General features: G+C 45.5%; 1 protein-coding gene across 1 annotated transcript in view; it reads right to left on the reverse strand.

The window, feature by feature from the left end:
- The window catches only part of PRKG2 (protein kinase cGMP-dependent 2), a 66732-nt gene that overhangs the window by 41324 nt on the left and 1123 nt on the right, over positions 1–24285 (reverse strand). Inside the window, exons 2-3 of the mRNA XM_081924948.1 lie at positions 18195–18728; positions 3565–3731 (exon numbers count right to left, since the gene is read on the reverse strand). Coding sequence (XP_081781074.1) covers positions 3565–3731; positions 18195–18715 — 688 coding nt within the window. The 5' untranslated portion in view covers positions 18716–18728. The remainder of the gene's footprint in view (positions 1–3564; positions 3732–18194; positions 18729–24285) is intronic.

The raw sequence follows: 24285 nt of genomic DNA on the forward strand, positions 1-24285 counted from the left end.
TTAGCTAGTACTTCAGTGTTAGTGTGAACTATTCCTAGCAGTTTAGAACTGGGAACTTGGAATAAATCTCAACGGATTTTAAAGCCTAAAGCTTAAAACCCCTAGATGAGCTCTACGCCCAGTTTTCAATATATACGGCAAGATAAATTACAACTTCTCCATGAAGATTCTGCTCCGGGCAATTTCTTTTACACCTTTTTTATATATATTCGTTGAAAAATGGATTTTATTAGAGTTAACAAAATTTTACCGCCTTCTGCATCCAAAACTTTATTCCTCGTTTCAGCTAAGGGCAAGATTTCATGTGCAGGTGATTTCTGAACATGTCTGTGTGTTCCTTTGCTGCAATTGTTTCCCTCGAGGCTAAAAAGTCGAATATATCACAAGCACACTGTCCACAAAATAGCTATTTTGCTAAACATTAAACAATGGTTCTAATATTGGAAGAGCCAGTGGAAATTAGAGGCGAACCTTTTTTTTAGGAGGAAAGGACAGCTTTGCTCTTAACGCCACGTTCAGGGGAGCTATTTCCTCCCTAGTATTGATTTCACTGGTTTAATTAGGAGTAACTTGATTCAGCTATCGACTCAGCTAGAACTATGGCAGTGTTAATTGCACCAAAGGTCAAGCAAAATGTGACGGCAGCAACCATGTTTATTTAAGCACACATCTTGGCAAAGTGTGCCTGCCTGCCTCATTGTGAATGTCAAAATGGGGTATAGGGGTGAAGGAGTTGAATCTGCCCCACAGTCTCACCCCAGACATTTGCCTTGCAGTGCAGCTTAGTTCCCTGCAGGATTAGCCTTTATATGCCCCAGTGGCAGAGTAGTGCATGCTCTGGTTATCTCCTGCTTGGACTACCGCAATGCGCTCTACGTGGGGCTACCTTTGAAGGTGACCCGGAATCTACAACTAATCCAGAATGAGGCAGCTAGACTGGTGACTGGGAGCAGCCGCCAAGACCATATAACACCGGTCTTGAAAGACCTACGTTGGCTCCCAGGACATTTCTGAGCACAATTCAAAGTGTTGGTGCTGACCTTTAAAGCACTCAACGGCCTCAGCTGAAGGAGCGTCTCCACCCCCATCATTCAGCCCGGACACTGAGTTCCAGCACCGAGGGCCTTCTGGCGGTTCCCTCACTGCAAGAAGCAAAGCTACAGGGAACCAGGCAGAGAGCCTTCTCAGTAGTGGCGCCCGCCCTGTGGAACGCCCTCCCATCAGATGTCAAAGAGATAAACAACTACCTGACATTTAGAAGACATCTGAAGGCAGCCCTGTTTAGGGAAGTTTTTAATGTTTGAGGTTTTATTGCTTTAATAATAATAATAATAATAATAATAATAATAATAATAATAATAATAATTCAGTTGGGAGCCACCCAGAATGGCTGGGGAAACCCAGCCAGATAGGCAGGGTATAAACAACGAAGAAGAAGAAGAAGAAGAAGAAGAAGAAGAAGAAGAAGAAGAAGAAGAAGAAGAAGAAGAAGAAGCAGCAGCAGCAGCAGCAGCAGCAGCAGCTCACAAGCAGGCTATGAGCACAACAATGAATCGGGGTGTTGGGAAAATCTGAGCTATGCCTTCTCAGAAGTAAGTACCACTGGGGCATACAGTGGTAAGTATCAATGGGGCATACAGTGGTACCTCAGGTTAAGGACTTAATTCACTCTGGAGGCCCGTTCTTAACCTGAAACTGTTCTTAACCTGAAGCACCACCTTAGCTAATAGGGCCTCCTGCTGCTGCCGTGCCACCGGAGCACGATTTCTGTTCGCATCCTGAAGCAAAGTTCTTAACCCGAGCTACTATTTCTGGGTTAGCGGAGTCTCTAACCTGAAGCGTCTGTAACCTGAAGCGTATGTAACCCGAGGTACCACTGTAATATTTTGGCTGCTTGAGGCATTGGAACCCTCATCATAGCGAGGTCAGAGTATTCGGTGTAGCCTTGCAAAGAGTGGCCAAACCAGACGACGAGACAAAGGGGCGGCAAGCAGCTCATGGAAAAGGCTAGATGGATTTAGCGGTCGGGTAGTGGGAGAAATAAAACGGGAAAGCTGTATTCATAATTCTTGTGAGCATTTCTGGGATGGGGAAAGGTGGGATATCCAGCTGGCCATTTATAAACAGATAATAATAATGACTCATCTCTTAGGGCTGCTGTGATGGATGGATGAGGTAGGATGGCACTTAAAGCACAACACACATTATTACAAGCATCGCATTGCTCCTCTTGCGGTCATAAATAATAGTTGATGTGCCTAGAAACATCGCTGGCCACAGTAGCTAATGGGACTTCTGGGTTCAGACACAGTGTGCAGTTTGCATGGACAAAAGGATTGCCTTGTTGTAAACTATCAAGGAGATGGATGCTGGAAGCCCTATATTCCATCTGGGCTGCCATCTTAGAATCATAGAATTGTAGAGGAATGCAAGATAAATAAGATTCAACGTGCTGCCTTATTGCAGGGCAGATTCGAGGGTAAACCATACGTGGACTGAGTCTACTCCTGCGGCTTGATGGAGGTAGAAACTGTCTCTCATGTCTTGTTACGCCGCTGTTTCTATGGGGATATACGCTCGGTATTTATCACTCCTCTTATTCAAAAATCTCCAAACAGGTCCGAACTTCAATGTCTAAAACTCCTGCTAGAGGACAAGGATCTAGAGATCACGCTTGTTGTTGTTTAGTCATTTAATCGTGTTTGACTCTTCGTGACCCCATGGACCAGAGCACGCCAGGCACTCCTGTCTTCCACTGCCTCCCCCAGTTTGGTCAAACACATGCTGGTAGCTTCAAGAACACTGTCCAACTATCTCATCCTCTGTCATCCCCTTCTCCTTGTGCCCTCCATCTTTCCCAACATCAGGGTCTTTTCCAGGGAGTCTTCTCTTCTCATGAGGTGGCCAAAGTATTGGAGTCTCAGCTTCAGGATCTGTCCTTCCAGTGAGCACTCAGGCCTGACTTCCTTAAGGATGGATACGTTTCATCTTCTTGCAGTCCATGGGACTCTCAAGAGTCTCCTTCAGCACCATAATTCAAAAGATCACACTAAGGGTGGCCAAATTCTGTGCAACTGCCAAAAAACCTAGGGAACAAGCTGTACTACCGAAATGATTAAGGTTTTAAATGACAATTTTAGGTTATATTTTAGTGATCAAGATTTAATATATATTTTTAACTGCTGCTATATCTGAATTGTCTCTGTAATACCCAATTGCGACTCAATGTATTCCTGTTGTGTTTTATGATATTGTAAGTGAGCTGGAACTGGTCTGTGACCGTAATAATAAAATTCAGAATTGTAGAATTGGAGGGGGCCACAAGGATCATCTAGACCAACCCCTGAAATGCAGGAATCTTCTGCCCCGCATGGGGCTTGACCCACAACCTTGAGATTAAGAGTTTAACCATATCTACTCAGAAGCAAGTCCTCCTTAATTCAACAGGACTCACTCCCAGGTAAGCGAGGCTAGGATTGCAGCATGGCAAGTTCATTCCAGGTCTAAGCAGCAAAATTCCCACTGCTAGCCGTTTAAATGTACAACTTAATGTGGTTTACTAACCTGCCAGTACAAATATATGGTTGCCAGGCTCTCCTTGTTTGATTATGTAGCTCCCTTGCTGGTATGTTCTCCCATACATACATTCCACCATATCTCTGATCTGCTGCGGGTCCAGCCTCTTCAGAAATTGGTTTCTACTCAGGGCATCTGTGATGAGCTTTTTCTCACTTATATTCAGTAAACCAGAGAGAGGAGAGAGAGAGAGAAAGAAAGAAAGAAAGTCAAAAGTCACGTTCATTTGCAGCATATAAATGGATTACATTATGCACAACTTATTCCCCCCATCATGGTATTCACAGTCCAGTGCTCATGAAAGTAGTTTACATTTTTTTCTCTGCAACCTAAAACATTCAGCACATAGGAAGTTGTTGCTTTAAGCATTTGTCTATCTAGCCTAGCACTGCCTGAGCTAGGGATGGGAGGATCTGTAGATTTCAATTCTCTTATGTTTCTCAATTTCCCCATTTTAAATTCAGTCCTCCACATTTTTGCAACAATTTGCAGAGTGCTGTTGTTGTTTTTAAATCCTCAGGAATATTCTTCAGTATTTCAGTGCGATTTTCTCTTGCTAAGCACTCTTCTGCACACAGTTTTGACTAGTGTGCATGGGTTTTTTTTGCAAGCAGCTTCTCGTAATACAATGCATTTTTTGTTTGTCGTTTCACAAACATGTGCATTTTGATATGCACATTCCTCTAACATATGCATTTCTGTAAACACTGATCGGTTGGAGAACTTCATCACAGCATTTGGAAAAGTGTGAGTTTTGGAGGATGGCTATGTTTTGGTTCTCATGCTGTTTCAGGAAGTGCAGCTCTGATACATTCTGGTTTAAATGCGACCTGAATTGAATCCTGTCTCCCCTGCCCTGCATCTCGACTGGCAGCAGATCTCTAAGGTCTATGGCTGAAGCCTGTCACATCACTTGCTGCATGATCCTTCAAACAGGGTATGCCAGGGACTCAGCTCGGCAATGTGGGCTGGAAAATTTGTTGTGCCATTTGTTGCAACCGAATCCTTTCCCAAAAATACGTACAGCATGGAAGCATACACAAACACACACAAACAAACAAACAAACACACACACAGAGGGAGAGATTACATTTTTGTTGGCTCCATGATGAGATTCAGAAGATTGAACCATATGATTAAGAAGTAAGAACAGGACTGTTGTTGTAATTTATCAAATGTGAAATCTGGCTGAAGTTGCATGCAATGGAACTCAATGTAGCGCTAAGAAGATTGTTCCATCAGTGCTGTTGGTGTAATGTGAACAATGGGTTGATGTACACAGTGCTTGGTCTCATGTCTTTAGGAGCACATCCCCCCATGCTTGGATGTTCTGCGATAAGGGTGCCAGGTGCACTGGCTTACCATAGCAACACCAGCGAGGTCAAGCGTATGACATGCTGAGTTCTTCCATTGGTTCAGGAAATATGCCTAAAATTAGAAATAGGTATAACAGTCTCTAGGGACGCAGGTGGCACTGTGGGTTAAACCACAGAGCCTAGGGCTTGCCGATCAGAAGGTCGGCAGTTTGAATCCCTGCGACGGGGTGAGCTCCCCTTTTTCAGTCCCAGCTCCTGCCAACCTAGCAGTTCGAAAGCACATCAAGTGCAAGTAGATAAATAGGTACCGCTCCAGCGGGAAGGTAAATGGTGTTTCCATGTGCTGCTCTGGTTCTCCAGAAGCGGCTTAGTCATGCTAGCCACATGACCCGGAAGCTGTCTGTGGACAAACGCCAGCTCCCTCGGCCTATAGAGCGAGATGAGCGCACAACCCCAGAGTCGTCCGCGACTGGACCTAACAGTCAGGGGTACCTTTACCTTTTTATAATAGTCTCTAGGGCACTGTTTTCATTATGTCCTAGTGCATGCCTTGTCCATACCCTGTCCTGTTTGCTGTCGACATCTGACTCTGAATCTGTGAGAGTCAGGGGAAGAGTCTGTGAGTTTTACTCAGCAACGTAAGCTAGCATGGTGACCGTGTTAGTGAATCTCTCTGTACCTGTGTATTTTTCCTTTAAAGACCAGAAGAACTGCATACAGCAGACAGTAGTGTTTAGCTTTGTCTTGCACTTGGAGACAATAAACACTTTGTGGGAAAGGAGTTTTCCCCTTAACGGGGGGACTTTGGAAGAAGTTATTCTGCTGGGAGCTAGAAATCTCTGAAGACTCTGCTGGGCAGTGGCGAAGGAAACCTCTTCGGCACCTGGTGCAGGGCACCGAACGACGGGTAAACTGCCTGGTGGCACACGCGCGGTGCCTATATGGACACATGCGTGGCAGCCTGTACAGAATGTGCATGCGCGGTGCCCGTATGGAAGGAGCTTGAGTGGCAGCCCATACAGACGGTGCTTGAGCGGCGCCCATACTGAAATCATGGGCACCCTCAGCCACTCTACAGCTGGGGGGAGGCAGTGTACCATCTTGCCAACAAACCCCCAGGTGGCACCTGGGGTGAACCACCCCCACCCCCCCTCCATGCGCCCCTGCTGCTGGGGCTCTGAATCCTCTGCTGATACATCCCACAGGTTGAGGTATGGTGAAGTGACTTTCACAAATCTCCAACAAGTGCAATCATTTCCGCCTGCAAGATGGAATGATCTTTGCTCTCAGTGCCCTATGCCAGGGGTGGCCAACTTCCTAGAGACTGCAGTCTACTCACAGAGTTAAAAACTGGCAGCGATCTACCTCTGTTTTGGTGGGGTTCAGGTAAAAGTTGTTGTGCTTTTCTCGGGAGGAGAAAGGCTCTGTTTTATTGGGGGTTCGGGAGGCATAAGTTGCTTAACTTTGGGAGGTGGGGCGTAACGTTTTTACATTATTTTGGGGTCAAAGATAGCAACTCACCAAACGAGTTTTCATCACCGAATGATTGCTGGTGGAAAAACAGCCTTGGTTTGTAAACTCCGTCTTCTGTTCTCCAACAATGGAGGGTGGGGCGGGGCAAGGGGGCGGGGCCAAAAGGGGGCCAGCGATTGACCAAAACCTCGCAGGGATTGACCAGTAGATCGCGATCGACCTGTTGGACATCCCTGCCCTATTCAATGCTCTGGGAGTTCTCCTGAACCTCCCAACAGATTTGGGAAGGGTGTGGGAAGAGGAGAAGATGGGGAAGTCCCATTGTGCTAGCAGGACTTGTGGAATTGAATCCAGCCCATGGTTTCATCAGAATAGTACACTGCTCTGAAACGGCAGACTGACTGACAGATATTAGGCAATACTTTCATCAAATTACCTGCGCATTGCTTTTTGGCAATTTTTAGAATTTGCAATGCCGAAGCAACGTGGATTCTGCATTTTTGCAATCTTTTCACCTTACAGCAGACACTTTCCTGTGCTCTCCTAAGAAGAAGCCCTGTTGTAGCAGACCAAAAATCCATCTTCAGCATCCTGTTTTGCCTCTGAGAAACTTGAAAGCAACTCATGAAGGCAACAACCCTCTCTTGTTGTTTTCCCCAGCAGCCGGGGCTCCCTGGCCTTTGAACATAGAGCTTGCACACAGCCATAATATGACAAGCTGCCCTTGATGTATCTATCCTCCATTCGTCTCTATGGGGGCTTCAAGGCTGTTGCTATTTAGGGGTGGAATTCAAACACATGCTGGGAAATTCGGGTTGTGCCAACTGATTTGGAGCATTTTTTGGAGAAAATGCATTTCACTGCTCCCCCTTTTCTGAAAGGGACAAGGGGATAGGAAAATGTACTGGGAAGTGTAGGACTTCCGTGACACAACGTCAACAACCCCCTGTGAAAACAAACCAGAATGCATAATGAAAAATATAAAGGCCATGTCAAGTCTCACCACAACCTTCTGCTAACTAGTCAGGATAAACGGTCAATGATCAGGCTGTCTGGAAGTAACCCTAGTGCCTTTTTCAAGTACAGTGGTACCTCGGTTTACGAACTTAATCCGTTCCAGAAGTCCGTTCTTAAACCCAAACCATTCTTAAACCGAGACACGCTTTCCCTAACAAGGCCTCCCGCCGCCAGTGCCCTTCCACTGTTCAGATTCTATTCTTAGACTGAGGTAAGGTTCGCAAACGGGGACACTGCTTCTGGTTTTGCGGAGTTCGTAAACTGAATCGTTCGTAAACAGGGCTGTTCTTAAACCAAGGTACCCACTGCAATCAAAACTGGTGGTCATCACTAAATCCTGGGTCAGCAAGTTCTATCACACCCATAGCTATGTGAATAAGCATTTCTTCTAGCCTGTACTGAATCTCCAGTCAGAAACAATGGCTGAATATTCTGGTATTATGAAAAAGGTAGAAAAACTCGGGTTTTTTCCATACCACACACCATTTAATTGACCTTTACCACATCCCTCTTTAGTCCTACCCCCCCCCCAAACTAAGATGACTCAAGCTATGTAGACTTCTTGCAAAAGCTGGGAGGGGGAAAGCTGTGACCCTCCAGATGTTGCGGACTTGAAATCCCATCAGCCCCAGCCAACATGGTCAATTTTATACAGTTATTTTTTCATAAAATTTATATACCACTTGTTTTTAAGGGATGTGGAGAGCTGGAGTCCAACGAAACCTAGAGAGCCGAAGGTTAGTCACTCCACCTTACCGCATTGTTGGCATCCATCTGTCTCGAGAGACAATGGGTGTCAAACCATGGCATTAGCAGCACCCAAGTGCCCTCCTCGGGGTGCAAGCCTGTGTGTAGAAGTCCTGGACTCCCCAGATGACTGTTGGGATGCTGCTGGGAGATGGGGGCAACTGGCGGGTCTCCAGCTGGCTCCAGCCACCAGCTGGCAGCCGGGCGAAACTCCGGTTCTTGGAACAGCATCAAAAACTGCGACTCAACCCTCAGAAGACCTCAGAAGCTTAAGCACGCAAGCCAACAGATATAAGAACTCTTTGCAATGGAAGTGGCAGGCAGAGACATGTGTAAGCATATTTACAGCATTTATTCAACAGCAGGACAAAGGAAAAACATGTCTGCTTCCCTTCGTGTTCAAGCACAACAGCGGCATAGCAAAAGCAATATACAACGGAAGTTCCCAGCAGACTGTGCTGGAAGTAAACAGACTTGCGACATACAAGAACTCCACATACCTGCTCCTCTTAAGGCGGAACGGAACATCAATATCCTAACAACGGCAAGAAGGCATGGCCTTCCTGATGTGGTCCAAAAGAAAGCAGAGCAATAGGTCTGGCACCAGCTTGGCTGCAGGAGTTGCTGGAAGGAGGGGTACAAGAAGCCAACCAACCCTCTTAGGGACTCCACTCTGGATTTATGTAGGGTTTGCTCTTTAGCATTTCTTCTACCAAAGATGTCCCACAAGGCAGATGAAGCTTAGGATCAGAGTTTTCCTTCTCCTACATGGGCTACCTTCAGAGGTTGATGAACTCCACCTGCCCCTCGCTTCCCTCTACAGCACGTGCAGAAACTACCTTCTTGACAATTGGACCCACCATTGGTCTTGTCCACAATATCTGCTAGAGCCTGTCTTTGCACAAAGGGGAAGTCCCTAACTCACGGAGGGTTTGAGACCCAATGGCTACCTTACAGTAACTGTGTGAAACACTCTTTAGGGTGAAGAGGGGGAACCTTCAGCTCCCCAGATGTTATTGAAACAACAACATCGAAAGGGTCACAGGTTCTTCATATCAACACTGCATGAAACACACACTGTCTGAGCCCATGAAACTGAGAAACTGAAATATATTTATTCATTTGCAAATGAAGGGATCTGAATCCACATCTAGCTAACTTGAAGGGCAACCTTTTGCCCCGGAATGCTGTGCTTTCGTTATTGCCTGTGTGAGGCTCATCCATCTAATGAAGCGAATCTCAACACAGCACTTTGGAAACCCTCCAGGGTCTCTTCCGACTTGGATTCATAAAACAAAGTAAAACTGTCCCAGAGAACGAGGCTTTGCTGCAAAATCTCCAGAGGGCACCTTAAGAGTGAATGATCACTTCCCGTTTTGCAGCTTGATTCATTTCCTTTATTACCTGTGCAGCAAGCTTGAAAATGAAGAACGGCAATGATAAAAGCCTAGAAAAATAAAATCAGAAGCACAGAAGTCGTCGTGTTTCCTGACCGAAATAGAAACTTTGGGCATTTAGGAAACTTTAAGCCTAGCAAATCACATTGTATATGGGTCACAATGTTCAGCTGAAAACAAATTTTCTAAGTATAGGCTAACCCCCACTGCCATCTTGCATAAGTGGGTTTTTTTCTTCTTTACATCAGGAATTCCTAATTAGACCCAAATATTAAACATTTCCACAGAGCTTGCCAATGCATTAGATATGGTCCCTAAGCGACCAATTCAGGCTACCTTAATATTTCACTCTCGTGACGATGGTCCCTCATGCAAGCTGAATTTTGGTTTTCCCCATTTATGGGGTTTCTACAGCTTAATTGTCTTGGTTTTCCATCTTTACTTCCCCCACCCCATCGGATCCTGTTATATCTTAAAAGCACTATAGGAAAAAATCAAAATACGAGATTGAGAGAGAGAGAGAGAGAGAGAGAGGAAGGAGACTAGTTTCTGAACAGTATACTGAGTTCTCAATGATGGTTGCATGGCTAGCTTCAGGAAATAGCCTCCTCACATGAAACTGTGATGTGCTGCAATGTGTCTCCTCCCTAGGCACCAAAGGTAATAGCTGGAGTGCCAAACCAACATTGGCCTAGTTTCTATGAGGGATGCTGCTGCCAAGGGGAAGAGAGGTCAAGACTTGGCCACCTCTCATCTGGTCCTGGCCGTCTGATGTTACCACTAGGGCAGACATGGCCAAACTTGGCCCTCCAGCTGTTTTGGGACTACAATGCCCATCATCCCTGACAACTGGTCCTGTTAGCTAGGGATGATGTAGTCCCAAAACAGCTGGAGGCCCAAGTTTGGCCATGCCTGCACTAGTGGGGGCCACACTGCAGCTGTTCTCACATGGCAGAAGGGCCTTGAAGGATCTATACAGAATTGCTCTTTGTTCCAACCCACTGTTACATGCAGCCTATACACTAATGAACCAAATGTATAGTCTATTCTTTTCCTAATTATTACTTTCCTATCAACTTACTCTCCACTCCCATTGCCAACAATTCAATTTGTAATTTTTATTTGCACGGGTGTGCTTATTTATTGCTGGGAACATAAAGAAACATTAACGCCATTAAAGGCCCGTCTGGCGCAGTTACTTTCTCCCTATAAACGTTGATTGATGAAACAAAAATTACAAACTTCGCCCTGCTTCCCCATTAAATTTTCTCAGGGTAGTAATTAGTGGGTGCATAATCGTAGACAATCACCTGCATTATATGATATTGAAGTGGGGGGGGGACACAAATTACGAGGTTCAAACATCAAGAGCTGAAGGGAAAATGGAAAACAAAATTGCAATGAGGAATAAAGAGAAACCAAGGCAAAAACTAAAGGAATTAAAGGGACAATCCACTGGGAATCTCTCCTGCATAATCCCATGGACATCAACGGAAGCTGAGTTGTGCATTATGCTGCTCTTATACAACTCCCATTCACTTCAATGGGGTGCATGTAGAATCTCGTAGCAGACGAGATAATAATGATGATGATGATGATGATGATAATAATAATAATAATAATAATAATAATAATAATAATAATTTCTTTATACCCCACCCATCTGGCTGGGTTTCCTCAGCCACTCTGGGCAGCTCCCAACAGAATATTGGAAACACAATAAAACATCAAACATTAAAAACTTCCCTAAAGAGGGCTGCCTTCAGATGTCTTCTAAAAGTCAGATAGTTGTTTATTTCTTTGAGGGCGTTCCACAGGCCAGGTGCCACTACAGAGAAGGCCCTCTGCCTGGTTGAGTGGCAGAAGAGACAACCTGCTTCCATTTGATTTAGCCTCACACTTCCTAAGGCGGCTTCCCCAACCTGGTGTCCTCCAGATGTTCTGGGCTACAAAAAGTAGATGTTGTGAGAACTTATTACTGCTTAGACCAGGCTTCCTCAACCTCGGCCCTCCAGATGTTTTTGGCCCAAGATCCCTAGCTAGCAGGACCAGGGGTGAGAAAATGTGGGGTGAGAATAGAGCAACTCTTCCTTTATTTATTCCCTTCCTGATCTTTATTGTAATTATTATCATGTTCTCTAACACTTTTGCTATCCTTCTTCAGCAATCTACGAGTGGAGAAATATCCCCATTCATACATTGGACAAGGCCATACCATTTGTGACAGCTATGTATAGTTTGAGGTTCAAACAGGGCTGCTGCAAACTGTACATTTCATTTATTAGTACAGTGGTACCTCGGGTTACATACACTTCAGGTTACATACGCTTTAGGTTACAGACTCCGCTAACCCAGAAATAGTACCTCGGGTTAAAAACTTTGCTTCAGGATGAGAACAGAAATTGTGCTCCGGCAGTGCAGCGGCAGCAGGAGGCCCCATTAGCTAAAGTGGTGCTTCAGGTTAAGAACAGTTTCAGGTTAAGAACAGACCTCCGGAAGGAATTAAGTACTTAACCCGAGGTACCACTGTACTTCTATTTCATAGGCTATGTTTTCAAACACACCAGGAATGTGCTTCAAAAGCCAGATCTGTTTTACGAGGGGCTGCGTCGCTCTGGCACTCATCTCAGTGATAATGACATGTTTTGGAAGGGGATCTGTTGTTTGGAAGATGTTTTGAGCTCAGTCGCTGTTGCTTGGGGAGTTGGGGTGGGAGGGAAGCTGCTAAATCCAACCTAATAACTGTAACTTGAGATAAAAACCAACTTCATTTTTTTCATAACATATCTTGGTTTTTCCCTTGATGTCCTACAGGCACTCTTCCTTGGGCTCCAAAATATATTCGTATCATTTAGATTTCTTACTCGCCCTTCCCCACAAGTAAGAAAATCAGAATTTGGCACCTGCCCTGGCAGTAGACAACCTGCTGGTTGCATTTTGTGCTTTGCTGTTCGGTTGTGTAGACTGCACTACACTGCAGTGCCTTTTTCCAGGGGGAAGAAGATGCAGAGAAAAATGGGGCTGTTGGGCCATTGCGCTACCTAGTTTAATATCATCTGCTCTGACCCGCAGGGGTGCCCCAAGGTTTATGGGATTTCCTAGTGCTAATATCCAAGTTCCTTTATGACTGGAGATGACAGGGATTGCCTGGGGTCTTCTGCATGAAGGACAGTATTTTTAAAAAATGCCTATAATAACTACATTTGAAAGATGGGCTTAGCAAACATTCAGTGACAACAGCTTCCCTTGACAAGGGAAACAGATCCCTTTGTAGCTCTTTGAGGATGGAATCATGGACCTACTTGAGCAGGACCCTGATAGAGACACATGCCAGACTAGCATGTTCTCTCCCTCCTGGTCGATCGTTTGGGAGCTTCAAAAGCTTTCTTCAGCCCGAACATCACAGCGACCGATGCCAACAGACATCGGCACACTTAGGGATGCTCAGAGTCTTTGCAGCTTGCGTAACAGACCTCAGCAACTCAGCATTTTGGCTAATCTACTTTATTTACATATAAACACACACGGAGCACTGCAACATGGCTCCCTCTCTCTCTAGCATCAAACAGCAAAGAGAAAAAGAACAAAGGACAATAGTCCATGGAGCACAGTAACACAAACATCCTGTCTCTGTCACCTCCCACTTTGTGGAATCAAAACATACACTGTCATGTGATAGGAAAAAATCCCATGACTGCAATCATTCACTTTTCACAAGAGTGAATGGTGGAGAGAGTTATTATGCAAGACTAGACTGGACTGTGTGGAGGAGGAGGGTGCGAGTGAGCATCTCGGAGAGGTCACAGCTTGCTGTGCTTTCAGGTCAATCAATACCAAAGCGAGTGGAAAAAGTCGGAATTGCCTGGGGAATTTTGCAGGCTTGTAGCAATAGCCGAAAGATCATCTGACTAGATTGCAAGGTTCTCTGCATGCCTATACATTCACCCTTCATATTTACAAGGAATGAAATGGACATGCCACTTTGAAACACGGGGTACATAGAAGCTGCCTTATACAAATTGAGGATATCGGTCCTTCGAACCCAGTGTTTTCTACACTGGTTGGCAATAGCTCTCCAGAGTTTCAGACTGGGGGTATTTTCAGCCAACACGGAATTGAACTTGTGCCTATCTGCATGCAATGGCGCTTCCAGCATTAAACTGTTAAATTTATTAACCACATGAATTTATTGGCACTTCTGTCACTATAAGCCATGTCCCTTAGAGATGATGGGACAGAATGACCTTTTATTGGCATCTACAGAGCAAAACACCAAGTGATGGACCAGATTACTGTTGGCTCTAATGACTAGTCTGGCAAGCTTGACATTCTGGCTTCTTTTTAAAAATAGTCTCCAGCTCAACACTGGTGAGTCCGCAAGCCAATGAACAGAGCAAGAGGTCTGCTGCACCTTGTCGTCTGAACAAGCATGCTGTCTCTTGGCCAACCCCTATATTTTCTCCATGCAAATGTTAGGCATTTTGACAGGAAGAAGGCAGCTGGCCAGCTCAGGAGCATATCACTCACTCCTTACTAACTATTGCTGGCTATTCACACATCCTGTCCCTTGCAGTCTTGTATGCTATTGACTGAATTGCACCCCCAGTTTGGTGTGTTGCCTTTAGTAGGTCTCTAATGGCAGAGGAACTGAGATGTTCTGAGCTTTATTCTTAAAGGTAAAGGTAAAGGGACCCCTGACCATTAGGTCCAGTCGCAGACGACTCTAGGGTTGTGGCGCTCATCTCGCTTTATTGGTCGAGGGAGCCGGCATACAGCTTCTGGGTCATGTGGCCAGCATGACTAAGCCGCTTCTGGCGAACCAGAGCAGTGCATGGAAACGCCGTTTACCTTCCCGCTGCAGTACCTAGTTATCTACTTGCACGTTGATGTGCTTTTGAACTGCTAGGTTGGCAGGAGCAGGGACTAAGCAACGGGAGCTCACCCCATCACGGAAATTCGAACCGCCGACCTTCTGATCGGCAAGTCCTAGGCTCTGAGCTTTCTTCTTAGGGTGAAGTAAACATACTCTTCCTGCTTGTTTGCTGTCTGAAATCGGAGTGTTCAAGTTTCAAGGAAGTTGCTTACCTCCCTTTAGTCTCAGAATCTGGCTTTGGGAAATGGACACAGAACTCTTAGAATTATGTCGCTGTGAAACCATAATGTCGTAAAATCCCGGGCAAAGAAACTTGTTTCCTTTTATATTTTGGGTTCCAAATAAAAGCACAAGAGCCTAATAATCCATATAATTATTATTTACCACATTAACAGCCCTATCGCTTAGGCTTTTGTTATACATTTAGCCCATGCATTTAAACTCTCTGACTTGCTACACACACTGTTTTGGTTTTATAAGAGAAGCAAGATTTCTCAAATGTTTGAAAGATGCTTCCTGGCACCTATAACTCCCCTATTAATCTTAATTCAAAGGAAACGGCAGAGGGTGCAAAGTTAGGAAACTGGAACAAATACCTACTTAGTTCTGGCTCTTTCATGTGGCCAGTGGCAATTTAATGCTGTTAACTTCAGGTGGTGAGCAGCTATCCACCTTATTGCTCTATCTGCAGCTCCTGGCGAAAGGCCCCAAAGTGGAAAACAAAAACCTGCTATTGTAGAATATTCCTTGCTCTACCATGCAGATTTGAGTTTCTTTCCAGTGGAATCCAAACTGCAGCAGAATTTCATTATGTAGTCTCCAGAGCTAATTGCACTGCAAATTCAGTTATAACCCACAGGAGTCATAGCCTCTTTCCATAACTAGTGGACAAAGGATATGTTTGCGACCTAGAGGACCAATGGTGCTCCAGTTTCCCTACAATGGTGGTGAATACTTGTGGCCAAAGAACTGGGACTGAGTCTCTGAAAATCCCAATGCCCTAAATGGAGGCAAAGATAGAGAACTAAAAATGCAACTGTTAGTTCCTAGTTCCTAATTCTTGTAGTGCATAGCCTGTTTTAAGCTGAAACTGCTTTTGTCTTACCAAAAAGATATATCTAACAAGTGTGCCACCAGCTTCCCTCTTCAAAAAAGTGATTATATTATATTATTATTATTTAGTCACTGAGCACAATGAATCAACCAATAAAAACCTAAAAAACCACATCCCCTATACCCCAGTTCCCCTTCACCCATGTGAATTTGGGAATTTGAAATATCATTTATAATATAAAAGCTTTAATATAAAATTTCTAACTGTGTTATATTTAAAACAAAATAAAAAAATTCCTTCCAGTAGCACCTTAAAGACCAACTAAGTTAGTTCTTGGTATGAGCTTTCGTGTGCATGCACACTTTTTCAGATACACTGTATTTGGCTTATTTGACATACAGTAGTCAAACAGTTCCAGAAGAGCAAAGTGAGTGGGAAAGAAGAAGAAGAGGAGGAGGAGGAGGAGGAGGAGGAGGAGGAGGAGGAGGAGGAGGAGGAGGAGGAGGAAGAGGAGGAGGAGTTTGGATTTGATATCCTGCCTTTCACTCCCCTTCAAGAGTCTCAAAGCGGCTAACATTTTCCTTTCCCTTCCTCCCCCACAACAAACACTCTGCGAGGTGAGTGGGGCTGAGAGACTTCCAAGAAGTGTGATTAGCCCAAGGTCACCCAGCAGCTGCATGTGGAGGAGTGGGGAAGCGAACCCGGTTCCCCAGATTACAAGACTACCGCTCTTAACCACTACACCACACTGGCTCTCAGAAGAAAATGAGCACCTTAACTGATAGTGCAGTGGTACCTCGGGTTACATACGCTTCAGGTTACATACGCTTTAGGTTACACACTCCGCTAACCCAGAAATAGTGCTTCAGGTTAAGAACTTTGCTTCAGGATAAGAACAGAAATCAGGCTCCAGCGGCACAGCGGCAGCAGGAGGCCCCATTAGCTAAAGTGGTGCTTCAGGTTAAGAACAGTTTCAGGTTAAGAACGGACCTCCGGAACGAACTAAGTACTTAACCCGAGGTACCACTGTATGTCCTGGAACAGAATGATACAACATCAAAAGTCTTTAGTGCACATGAATTCTTACTAGCCTGTCTGCCCAAACAGACCTATGCCAGCCACCTGTGGTGTACTGAGGACCTGAGAAGAAAAGAATAAACTCTCCCAGTTTACAAATGCTTCTCTGCTTCAGGGTCTGAAAGCAATTCTTACAAGGGCAACAGATGAATGGGTATTTGAAAGCCTGGGTTAATATTTAGGGTATTTTTCTGCGCAGTAACAGGCACCATCCACAAAAACCTGTCTATTGTGCACAGCCAGCACTATTATTCCAGAAATAAATTTGATGGGCAATAAACAAACACACAGTTTAAGACACACATTTAAGCGTAATCTACCATACCCATTTGCAAACACCAAATGGGCGTTATTGAGGGCAGCACCAACCAACATCTCCCCATTTTGGACTCCTGTTTATGAGTACTGAAGTCTCACATGCACTCGTTCACAAGCCTTGCACACAAGCTCTTTTTCACACAAGCCCAGCCCAGCCTTTCCCACTTGTCCAACTATAGGCAAGTTCCTCAGAAACAGACGCTCCTTTTCGCTCGGCATCTGTGCTCTGAAGAATTATAGCTTTGCTGTGGCAGCATGAACAAAAAAGGCATTCTCTTACGCTCAAGGTATACCTCTTAACTAAACAACAAAGTACAGCGAGGCAGTGTGATCCCAAGGCCGCTCTGAAAGCCCATGCCAGCTATGAAAGCCCAGGGCACATTGTGGTGCAATCTTTTCCTGCCCCAGATCTATTGCTCTTCTTGCAGCAAATGTTCTTAGAGAGGAGGCGGCTGCAAATGCATTCCTCTGCACAACCTCAGAGCCTTCACCCCTTTCAGCTGCTCAACGGCAGACAGGGAGAGGAATCAGAGGGATACGGGCAAATCTGTCTGTATGAGGCATTCAAACTTCCACACACATTTGTGGTAGTCTACCGGCTCCTTGCCCAAATTATATAAACAACCAGAAGTGTGCATCTAAAACCGCAGCATTAGAACTGTCTCACACACTTACAGCTATCACAGCAGCAGGCAACTATCCTGTGAAGGATCAGGGTGCATAAAAAATCAATGATATTTTTTTTAAAAAAAAGATTTTTATTTAAATAGGTTTTTTTATTTCAATCAGGTTTTTAAAAATTTAAATCAGATTTTTAAAATGAAATGCTTTTGGGGGGGAAATCTTTCTAAAGATAGTTTTCTATTGTAGTTACATTATAGTCCAAAGCCTATTCATCAGGAAATAGGGATTTGTTTTAAGTTTTTCATGTTTGCTAAAACTCAGTCTAAGGGGTTTGTTGTTGTTTTTTTAAAAAAGTGTTTAACCACATCAGTTAACAAACATGGATACATATGCTATAATGTTCTTGTTTGAGTGAAATAAATAAATGAAACCTTCACCTGGTTGTGAATATTAAGATTATACCAGCAAGAATGAGTCTTTCTGTAAAAAAAGAGAGATTAAAATCAAGTCTTACTGACTAGTGATTTAAATCATGATTTAAATCGATTTGACTTAAATCATGATTTAAATCAGTTTGACTTAAATCATGATTTAAATCAGTTTGACTTAAATCATGATTTAAATCAGTTTGACTTAAATCAAACCCACCCTGTGAAGGATGCACCTAGCTATGCATACTTTGGTGTGCGCACCGATCGCCCCAGCGCAGCATGCCCTCTCACCTTGAGGCCTTTCTGACTCTCGCCTTTTCGAAGGAGAAGCGAGGCTGCTCGCTCAAGTCGTAGGTCCGGCTCGTGGGCTCTGCAGACACGCCTTCCTTCGCGCCTCTCCTCCTGTTGCTGCAGGGGGCTGCATGGTTGGCCCTGGGCGCTTCTTTAAGAGGGGAGAACAGGAAGGGGTTTGCCCCCTGGGTGTCCACAACATCCTGCAGCTTGTTGAGCTGGATGCATTTGCACTTAAGCTCTTCGGTGAGGTCGGCAATGGTCCGGGTTTGCTTCGCCAGCTGCTCCTGCAGCTCAATGATGTGGTAGTTCCTCTCGTGGAGCTCTTCCTCTTGCCTCTTCAACTCCCTCTCAAGCTCCCAGATCTTGCTCCTCAGAATATCCGCCGCACCTGTGATGGTACTGATGTTCAGTCCCGGGTCTTTCAGGAACTTGCTGCTCCCTGAGCAGCCCAGAGGGCAGTTTCCCACATGACTGTCTGGCCTCTTCAGGTACTTGTGTTTCACTGACCCATTTCCCATTTGGGCAGGTGACCTGGACAAAGGGAAAAGAAATAAACCCAGTTCAAAACCCTCGCTGTGGTAATGGGATCAAACAAACGGAGCATTGTTTACCTGAAAGGCGAATGCTAAGACTGGCAGGTTTTCTCACTGCACAGAAAGAAAACTTCAAACCTCCCCCCCCCCTTTAAAAAAAATAATCCATCTAGCTGGAAGTCAGCTTGTGTGCCGCTGTGCATTTCAAACCGACGTCTCATGCAACCTGCTGCTGCTCTTGTTGAGCATTCCAAAGAATTTCACACATTGAAACTGAAATTCTGGTGTCAGGCTGCTAGAAGGAAATAAAACCAAATAGCAACATTGGAAATGTGGGAGGTGGGAAAAACAGAAAAGAAAAGTCAACTTTCTGCTGCAAGAAAGCTACTGGTGTGGTTTTGAAAAAGCAGCAGTTATATTTTGATGTTTAAGTCCAAACCTCTCTCTCTCACACACACACACAAACAAACACATGTGTCAATGACAGAACTGGAACATCATTTCAGCTTGCAAACATGAAATGTTAAGCTACCAATCCTACACATGGCTGAAAAATAGATGAGAGAAGAAGAGGAGGAGGAGTTCGGACTTGATATCCCACTTTATCCCTACCTGAAGGAGTCTCAAAGCGGCTCACAATCTCCTTTCCCTTCCTCCCCCACAACAAACACTCTGTGAGGTGAGTGGGGCTGAGAGACATCAGAGAAGTGTGACTGGCCCAAGGTCACCCAGCAGCTGCATGTGGAGGAGCGGAGATGCGAACCCGGTTCACCAGATTATGAGTCTACTGCTCTTAACCACTACACCACACTGGCTCTACTGGCTGTTCTATCCACACTATGACTTTCTCTAAAGAATCCTAGGGAACTGTAGGTCCCCCGCCATAACTTAGACAGTTATTGCATGAGGCTCTGGGTCTCAGGTGGTGATCCCCATCCCCTTTCCATGGGCATCTGTAGTCAAGGATCAGACTTGGGAGATTCTTGCATGATAAGCCTGAGCTGTTTCGCTGCTCTCACATAGGGCCGTTTCAGTACTGGGCAATGTAGCACAGCGAGTCCTGGATTTCATGGAAGTCAGGCAGGTAGTCAGAGGCTGCGTCAGACTCTTGGTATCTACAAAGTTTCCTATCACAGAAACTCGGGAAGGTGCCTTACACAGAGCCGGACCACTGGCCCACCTGGCTCACTATTGTTTACACTGGCTGGCAGCAGCCTGATCACCAGGGTTTCAGGCAGCAGTCTCTCCCATCTCAACCTGGAGAAGTCAGGGACTGAACCTGGGACCTTGTGCATACAGGGCAGATGCTCCACCACAGAGCTAGGGACCCTTGCCCTAATCTTTCCTTGCCTCTACCTCTTTCTCTCTCCTGTCTGCTCCAGATTGGGAAGGTTGTGACACAGGAGACTCCCAATCTCACTGCTTCTCCAGCTCCCCTCTGAAACTATGGTGGCCCTTTGGACACCCAAAATGAAGACCCTGTGTAGTTTCTCCCAACATCTCCCAGGAAGACTGAAGCCCACTCTTCCACAGAACTGCCAGCAAGGTGCTGATGTTGCCTCCTGGGCCATTATAACTGAATGGGGTAACTGCCCCTGAAGGACCAGGTGCGCAGCCTGGGAGACATTTTGGACTCACAGCTGTCCATGGAGACGCAGGTTAACTCTGTGTCCAGGGCAGCTGTCTACCAGCTCCACCTGGTACGCAGGCTGAGACCCTACCTGCCCGCAGACTGTCTCGCCAGAGTGGTGCATGCTCTAGTTATCTCCCGCTTGGATTACTGCAACGCGCTCTACGTGGGGCTACCTTTGAAGGTGACCCGGAAACTACTACTAAACCAGAATGCGGCAGCTAGACTGGTGACTGGGAGCGGCCGCCGAGACCATATAACACCGGTCTTGAAAGACCTACACTGGCTCCCAGTACGTTTCCGAGCACAATTCAAAGTGTTGGTGCTGACCTTTAAAGCCCTAAACGGCCTCGGTCCAGTATACCTGAAGGAGCGTCTCCACCCCCATCGTTCAGCCCGGACACTGAGATCCAGCACCGAGGGCCTTCTGGCGGTTCCCTCATTGCGAGAAGTGAGGCTACAGGGAACCAGACAGAGGGCCTTCTCGGTAGTGGCGCCCGCTCTGTGGAACACCCTAACATCAGATGTCAAAGAGATAAACAACTACCTGACATTCAGAAGACATCTTAAGGCAGCCCTGTTCAGGGAAGTTTTTAATATGTAACGCTGTACTGTTTTTAACACTTGATTGGAAGCCTCCCAGAGTGGCTGGGGAAACTCAGCCAGATGGGCGGGGTATAAATAATATATTATTATTATTATTATTATTACTGTGATATCGGCCCTTCCTTATCTCTCTCCATTCAAAAGGGCTTGTTCACACACACACACACACACAAGAGATGCAAATGTATGTTGTGTGCAGTTTGGTGAATGCTCAGGGGGGAGCCACACTGGGACTCAAACTGCTCATGGATAGGCTGCTTGCAACTGTGTTGAGGCCTGAGCTATGGAGGCCTGGAAGGGAAAGCTGTGCAATAGGTTCTTCTTCCTTACGAACACTCTCTCTCTTTGTGTGTGTGCATGAGAAAGAGAGAGCCCTGTAACATTATCTCAGTGCCATCAACGCACGTTGATTTGTTACTTCCGCGAATGGCTAGCAGGGATGTCACTGTGATTGATGGGTGGCAATGAAGTTGCAAAGGACTCTGTGGGCTGTTGTTGTTGTTCTGCAGATTCTCATGCTGTTTTGCTGCTGGAGGAGCCTAGCTCGCTTTTTCCAGTGCACCACCCAAAGCCTTGGCAAAGCACCGCCACAAGCCCAGCTGCAGAATTAGCCTGCTCATTCTGCTCTCTGTATTACCGCACAAGTTACCCAGGTTCTAAAATATGCATGTCATTATTTATAGATTTGTATCTATTCCGGGCTGTACGTCTGGGCTAGAGAAAGAAACAGTTAGTGGGGAAGTAGCATTGTTTGGGGTAGTTTGGACCACATGGCTTTCAGCCGATTGGTCCTGTGTCTCAAGATGGGGGGGGGGCTTGCTTAAGAGCAAGTCATCTCAGTGGGGGGGGGGCATGTCAGTGAGACAATGTCAGGCGCCTTTGTGACACCTGAATTGTGATGTTCCGGTAGCAGGATTTTAACCAATGTTGTCAGCAGTAATGGGAACACTATGTGTGTTTATGACAAAAGTGTCTCTCACTAAATGTAAATGAACTGTGAAAAAGACTCTGAATTGAAAGCGGAGATGATAGGTGTAGCTTTCCCTGTTTCGTAACACAAAAAAATCCTTAACAAAAAGTAATTAAGAAGATAGAGAGAGAGAAACAGTTGGTCAAAAATTCAGGTGTCCAGAAACCATTTGGAACTTAAAAGATGAGCTTGGCAACTCCACGTATAGCTGTAAACGTTTCCCTTTTTTAAAGGAAAATTCCCTTATTCTGAATAGGATTCCTCGCAAGAAAAGGGAAAAGTTGACAGCTATGGCTCCATGTGTAGCTGTGGACCACAGGAGCGAAGGAAGATTATGTCAAGTCTGACCACAGACCCCCAAAAGGTGGTGACTCTATACCAGCAAAATATGGCTGGCTTCCTACCTCTTGCAACAATTTTTGCACTATTCTTGCAAAATGCCCAATGTGAGCCAAGTTGAAACGTACATTCATAGCCCGAGTTGCCCAGTCTCTTCCCAGAAGGTTCAAGCTGACAGACACAAGACTTCTCATTTCATCCTCAACAGAGTCCTGTGAGGAGGTTAGGTTGACTGGTCCAAAACAGACCAGAAAAATTTGTGGTTCTCACTGGAGCCAACCAGATGCCTATGGGAAGCCCCCAAGCAGAAACCGAGCACAACAGCATCCTCCCCAGTTGTGATTCTCAGGAGCTGGTATTGTGAGACATACCCCCCCGACGGACAGTGGAAGAGCCTGCATAGCTCAGTTAGAGCGTGGTGCTGATGAAGCCAAGGTTGCAGGTTCGATCCCCGTATGGGACAGCTGCATATTCCTGCATTAAAGCGGGTTGGTCTAGAAGATCTTCAAGGTCCCTCTCAACTCTATGCCTAGGAATCTTTCATAGTCCAATCCTCCATGAATATCTCTCATCGTCTTTTAACAGCCAACCGAGCTGGTGGTCATCACAACCTCTTGTGGGAGCAAATTCCTTTGTTTTTCACTGTCCTTCACTGCCCAAAGAACTACTGCAGAATCATAGAATAATAATAAATTTGTACCCCGCCCATCTGGCTGGGTCTCCCCAGCCACTCTGGGCAGCTTTCAACAAAGATTAAAAATACATTAAAATGTCAAACATAAAAAACATCCCTGAACAGGGCTTCCTTCAGATGTCTTCTAAATGTCAGGTAGTTGTTTATCTCTTTGACATATGATGGGAGGGCATTCCACAGGGCGGGTGCCACTACTGAGAAGGCCCTCTCCCTGTAGCTTTGCTTCTTGCAGTGAGGGAACCGCCAGAAGGCCCTTGGCGCTGGACCTCAGCGTCCGGGCAGAACGATGGGGGTGGAGACGCTCCTTCAGGTATACTGGCCTGATTATACAGAGGAACTGCAAGGCTCATCTAGTCCAACCCTCTGCAGCAATGCAGGAATCTTTAGCCCAACATGGGGCTCAAACCCACAACCTTGGGATTAAGAGTCTCATGCTCTGTCGCCTGAGCTATTTGCACTGCCATTCCTGAACCTTCCACATGGCCAATTTGGGTGGGTTCAAGTGAATGAATGGGGATTCGAATCTGTGCCTACCTGGTCCAAGTGTGACGTTCTACAACACATGGACTTGCATAACTAAAGAACTCCGAAAAAGCAGAGCCACTTCAGCTTTTCCAGAAGGGTCGATTTGCCCCCCCCTTCACCTCTAACAGTGACACTAAATAGCTAATAAACCATTGATAATGACCAAATAGAGAACAGGAGCTTGCTGCTCAGAAAAGTCTTCCATCTCTTTCCTTTGCTGCTATGCTATTTAATTAACCAACACAGGGACCAGTGTGTGATCAAGTCACATCAGATCTTCATCTCCTACTCTCCCCTATCCTGCAGAAGGAACAAGGATGCATGTGCTTTTAGCTCCAAGCAAACAGCTCCATACTACTGCCCTTCCTGGAGGTGATACAATTACTATAATCTCTCCCACCAGTGGTTATTTAATCTATGCATATAGGCATGTTATATAAACTTGATTTCCCCCATTATATACCAACAGAAAAGGAGAAAGCCACCGGCAGACAAACATACATACATTTTCAGCACTGACACTTGGGTGAAGCCCCCACCCCGTTCTCTCCCCCACTTCCCCCCCCCAAAAAAGGAAAAAGAAACATGCTTAGGAAAAAACATCCCACTTTGTACATGAAACCCTAACACTAAAAACTTAGAAGTGTTTTTTTCATTATCACCTTGAGATGGTGGTTCAGAAGGCAATTAATAAATCAATGGTAATAGCAGGAACAATAAATAGCAGGATGAGATAAAGCCGGAATGAAGTCCCTCAGACATGTGACATGGTACTAAATGTCTTCTACATT

This window comes from Podarcis melisellensis (assembly GCF_964234715.1).
Source record: "Podarcis melisellensis genome assembly, chromosome: 9".
In the NCBI taxonomy this organism is placed as follows: domain Eukaryota; kingdom Metazoa; phylum Chordata; class Lepidosauria; order Squamata; family Lacertidae; genus Podarcis; species Podarcis melisellensis.